This window comes from Coregonus clupeaformis, chromosome 15 (assembly GCF_020615455.1).
Source record: "Coregonus clupeaformis isolate EN_2021a chromosome 15, ASM2061545v1, whole genome shotgun sequence".
Lineage (NCBI taxonomy): Eukaryota > Metazoa > Chordata > Actinopteri > Salmoniformes > Salmonidae > Coregonus > Coregonus clupeaformis.
The window spans coordinates 32,824,183-32,829,720 of NC_059206.1; the positions used below are offsets into that span (position 1 = coordinate 32,824,183).

The 5,538-nt window shown below is 46.3% G+C and overlaps 1 protein-coding gene across 1 annotated transcript; it reads left to right on the plus strand.

Moving 5' to 3' along the window:
• The first annotated feature begins 219 nt into the window (after positions 1-219).
• On the plus strand, positions 220-1,830 carry LOC121583511 (alpha-2B adrenergic receptor-like). Its single transcript, XM_041899654.1, has one exon. It carries the CDS (start codon positions 220-222, stop codon positions 1,828-1,830), a length of 1,611 nt encoding a protein of 536 aa, XP_041755588.1.
• Positions 1,831-5,538: the final 3,708 nt, after the last annotated feature.

Genomic DNA, 5,538 nt, shown 5'->3' on the forward strand with positions numbered 1-5,538 from the left:
GACGCCTCTTGAGCCCATCAGCCATGTCTCTGTTTTTGCGTCAGACCCCCCCTCTTTACTGCACTCTCACTAGACAACGAGTCTTCCTCAAGGGATTAAGGTAGCAGATAACAGAAACCTATATATCAATTTTTTCGCCTTCACTCACTATAAACAGACTTCATGGTCCCCTTGAGTTTCTGAGTTTTCTCTAATCAACTTGCTCCTGCCGGCGTCGCCATGGCTGCGGCCCCGAAAGTTACATGCCTGTCAGGGCCAGAGGTAAATGTGGTTACCAACCTGAACCTCAGTGTCTCCTCCGGACCCGCCCCCTACAACCAGACAGCACTGCGAACCCCACCGTATTCCCCAGAGGCCACTGCGTTGTTCGCAATGGCGATCACCCTCATGATGATCCTCACCATTGTCGGCAACATCCTGGTCATCATCGCAGTGCTGACCTCACGCTCGCTCCATGGCCCGCAGAACCTTTTCCTGGTCTCCCTGGCCGCAGCCGACATCTTAGTGGCTACCCTCATCATCCCCTTCTCATTGGCCAATGAGCTTCAGGGATACTGGGCGTTCCGCTCACTGTGGTGTGAGATCTACCTGGCGTTGGACGTCTTCTTCTGCACATCCTCCATTGCCCACCTGTGTGCCATCTCATTGGACCGCTACCTGTCCATCTCCCAGCCCGTGTCCTATGGCATCCAACGGACGCCGGCACGCATCAAGGCAGCCATCGTGGTCGTCTGGCTTCTCTCGGCCGTCATCTCCTTCCCTCCTCTCCTCTCCCTGGATAAGAGCAAGGGAGGGGTGGAGGTGTGTGAGCTGAACAACGAGCGTTGGTATATTCTCTACTCCACCATTGGATCGTTCTTCGCCCCGTGTCTCATCATGATAGGGGTCTACATCAGGATCTACCAGATTGCCAAGCAACACACAAGATGTCCACTAGGGGAGAAACCCAACCATAACAAAACTCCTGGAAACACATCTAGCAACCCCACAACCCACGCACCTGGACCTGTCATCATCCCCCAACCCAAGCATCTCAGCCAACCACAGAACCGCAGAGGGGAGGGGGGGAAAGCAGATGGACAATCTACAGACGCCGTACCTCTGAAGAGTCTCCCTGTCTCCTCCCCCTTGTCACCTCCTCCCCAGAGTGAGACCCAGGTCAAGAGTCATCCCCAACCCCAGACCTCTTTACCAACCCCTGTCCCCACCTCACCCCAGCCTACCTCACCCACTGTAGCTCTCTCCCTCACACTCCTCCCCCCAGATAGCCAACATGAGGAGACCCACAAACAGGATGACAGACAGGAGGAGAAACATAGAGACACCACCAATGATGACAGCTTCAGCTTCGAGGCAGAGACGAGGGGAAGAGGAAAGGGAGGGCGATCGGGAGGGAACGGGACAGTTAAGAATAATGGAGGATCAAAGTCTGGAGGAGCACCTCTCTCTTCTCTGACCTCTCACGAGTTAAAAAAGACTGTAGCCACACCCACCGGTACAGTGCTGGCCTCTGATAGGCCGGTTAAGCCACAGGCCACACCCATGTCTCGGCGCAAGGCCATGGTGAACCGAGAGAAGCGCTTCACGTTTGTCCTGGCCGTGGTGATTGGAGTGTTTGTCATCTGTTGGTTCCCTTTCTTTTTCTCCTACTCGCTGAAGGCCATCTTTCCTGAGACTTGCTTGGTCCCTGCTCCCCTCTTCACGTTCTTCTTCTGGATTGGCTACTGCAACTCCTGTCTGAATCCCGTCATATACACCATCTTCAACCAGGACTTCAGGAAGGCCTTCAAGAAAATCCTCTGTAAGGACATCAAGTGGACATTCTTCTAGAGTGGATACAGATGGTACAATGATTCTCTACACTGTACATTGCTTGTTTTGCCACATAAACTGAAATTAGGCAAACTATTAGAATGTTAGCAACCAGGAAATGGCGGAGCGATTTCTGCATATTGCACCTTTAAGACATTGTCAGCTATACTCTGGTCATCATTTGAAATGGCTAGCCAGCTAGCTAGCTAGCAACGAACCAAAACATTGTTTAGAAAATAGCTTTTAGTTCCCTGGCTTGCTAGCTTGACATTTACTGAAGTCATTTTTTAAACTGATGGGTTTATTGGTGATACAATAGAGATAGTATGCTATTTGGAGTACCGGGCTGCTGATGTCATGCAGACGCTGTCATTTTTTTAACATACTTTATCATAATGACAAACGACAAGTTTGATGTTGGACGACAATAGTATGCTCATGCTGTCGCTACAACAATTTTTTACAGACATGTCACTAGACTGACCGTAAACCAGCCCTTAGCCTACATTTGAGCACCACTACAGAAGCTTTGCTATTCAGCATCTTCCCAATGATTTAGCCTACATTAATTACATTTTTACATTTGAGTCATTTAGCAGACGCTCTTATCCAGAGCGACTTACAGTTAGCGAGTGCATACATTATTTATTTTTTCATACTGGCCCCCCGTGGGAATCGAACCCACAACCCTGGCGTTGCAAGCGCCATGCTCTACCAACTGAGCTACACGGGGCCCATTAATTGTTTGGCTACTTGAAGAGAACTAGGTCCTATCCCTCGCAGCCTACCTCTTCCAATGCATTTTGGAAAAGTGTGCATCAAATTCTACTAGATGAAGAGCCAGAATGAGTATAACATCCTGGCATTTAAAGGCTACTCAATTTTCGAAAATGGACATACTATAAAACGTTCTATTTTCCCATACTGAGAATGTGTCATACACGATTGCATTGTTTCCCGCTATTTTTGATTTTGATAGCTCATCCCCATCTCTAATTGATCAACTGTTGTCAAAGCCAAGATGAGTATGCCATCTGGGCATTTCATTTAAGTATACTCGATTTTCGAAATGTCGCATACTATTAACTTTATTTTATAGCGTACTTAAATGGCCTACTATTTAGGACGTAAGTATGGGTATTCTGACACGGCCACTGTGTAGAGACACCAAGGGGACGTTTATTCTAGATTATAAACTGGGTGGTTCAAGCCCTGAATGCTGATTGGCTGACAGCCATAGTTTATCAGACCGTATACCACGGGTATGACAAAACATGTATTTTTACTGCTCTAATTACGTTGGTAACGACTTTATAATAGCAATGAGGCACCTCGGGGGTTTGTGATATGGCCAATATACCACGGCTAAGGGCTGTGTCCAGGCACTCCGCATTGTGTCGTGCTTAAGAACAGCCCTTAGCCGTGGTGTATTGGCCATATACCACACCTCCTCGGGCCTTATTGCTTAGGTAGATACTTTGTAGAGACACACAGGGGACATTCTTCTAGAGTAGATACTGTGTAGAGACACAAAGGGGACGCTCTTCTAGAGTAGATCATGTATAGAGACACCAAGGGGACGTTCTTCTAGAGTAGATACTTTGTAGAGACACACAGGGGACGTTCTTCTAGAGTAGATACTGTGTAGAGACACAAAGGGGATGCTCTTCTAGAGTAGATACTGTGTAGAGACACCAAGGGGACGTTCTTCTAGAGTAGATACTGTGTAGAGACACCAAGGGGACATTCTTTTGGAGTGGATACTGTGTTATCCTAGTCCCAGATCTGTTTGTGCTTTTGCAAGCTAAACACTGTGTAGAGACACCAAGGAGACATTCTTCTAGAGTAGATACTGTGTAGAGACACCAAGGGGACTTACTGGATATAATGTAAAGACAGATTTTAGGTTACCTGTGCAGGGAACCACAGACAAACTTCTGAGTCTGTCCTTTGTTGAACGTTCTTTTTTGATCTGATAACAAAATGCTGAACTCTGAATTCTGGAATAGATGAACATGCTCTGATGTACACATTGAGGGGCAGTGGAAGAGGAGGAAGGTGATGCAATCTGTCTGTGAGAAAGAAAACACCTTTACAGCTTGTTTAGCGATCAGCACAAAACAGGGCCATCAGTCATGAGGACATGTTGCTCAAATGACAGTATAACACTGCTCTTGTCGTTCCTCTGTAAGTCGCTCTGGATAAGAGTGTCTGCAAAATGACTCAAATGTAAATGTATAAGGAAAGGAAGGCAACCAACTGAAGGTTGATTCAGTTGGTTGTCTGGGTAACTGCTACCCACAGCCATTACCTGTAGCCTTGTGACTGGCCACTATCAACTACAAGGACACAATGTGGGGAGAGTGTTCTAAGACATGATCACCTTGTACGGTCCACTTCAATGACAGAGTGGGCAGGAGCATGTGCAGTAGAATGTGTTCCCAGAGTTCTCTGTGTTCGAGAACTTGTAGTGTGTGAAGGCAGTTTGTCCAGCTGTACGGCCTCAGTCATAAACTCATACACTATGGAGGATGTCTTTTATAGGGAACTACCAGCTCTAAGGGTGTGTTGTTTTGAGTATCAGTATTAACCTTTATGTTTTAATATAAGTATGAAATTAATATAAACACACGAAAAGTGGAATATGAAATGTGTATGGAATGGGTTGATGATGTGACCAAGGCCTCAGTAATGTAATTAATTGGGTTAGAGACAGTCTGCAGGGAGGGGTGGGTATGGCAGATGGGGTCTTCCCGGGGCATACATCTATACATCTACATTCATTTAGCCGCATCTTTAATGTTGTATAACACACTTCCCAAGCACACTTCTATGTTATAACAAATACACACCATGTGAGTCAACAACATTCTGTATAGCCTCCTGTTATCTAAGTCTATTAGATGGAAGCCTCCAGACTGCCAAGAGGTCTGGACCTTTATGGCACAGGAGGTTGTGTGTGTGGGCCATCTAATCACAGGGTTGCTGGTTCAATCCCCATGCACTCCTGAAATTCCCTCTGAGACTAGATCCCTCGGGACCCAATCCAAGGCCGCATTTAGAGTATGAGGTCAAGATGAAGACTCGATCACTTTGTGGTCCACTCAAGAACAGCATTAGACCCAGTGATGCTGCTCACTTTGAGGACTGTGTTTTTATTTGTTTTGAACATGAATAATTCCTGTTTATTTCTATTGTTCAGCTTTCTGTTTGTCTTCTCATTGCAGTTTCAAGTTTCTATTGTGTTGTGATAGTTCCCTGTCTTCCTGTCTCTATAGATTGAAGCAAAAGTTGTGTGGTGTCTCTCTGAGCACAAAACACAGAAACGGAACATCTTTGTGTGTGATTCTAAGAACATATTCAAGGGCAGGAACAAAGGAAAAGGACAATACAGAACCTTCAATCTCTATGGGTAACACGAACACACGCTCAAACATGCATATGTGCGTATGTGCGTGTGTGCATGCTTGCATACGTTCATTCCTGTTGTCCTTCACTCTCTATCCTTCTCCAGTCCTTGAAGGTGTTCTCCAGAGGAGGTGATAGGGCTCAGGTCTGCTGGAGTTTCTAAATCAATTCTCTTTGATTAAAGCAAATAACCCTGTTACCATGGTTATCAAGGGGAAGTGCTACTTGGTGGTCCACTGTGACACACTTAAATGTCACTCCACATTACCGTGGAAACAAATGGGGGATAGAACAAGGTCTGGGAGCCTGGGACTGCCC

Coding starts and splice junctions, on each gene's coding strand:
- LOC121583511 (XM_041899654.1), top strand. CDS start 220: ATGGCTGCGGCCCCGAAAGTTACATGCCTGTCAGGGCCAGAGGTAAAT.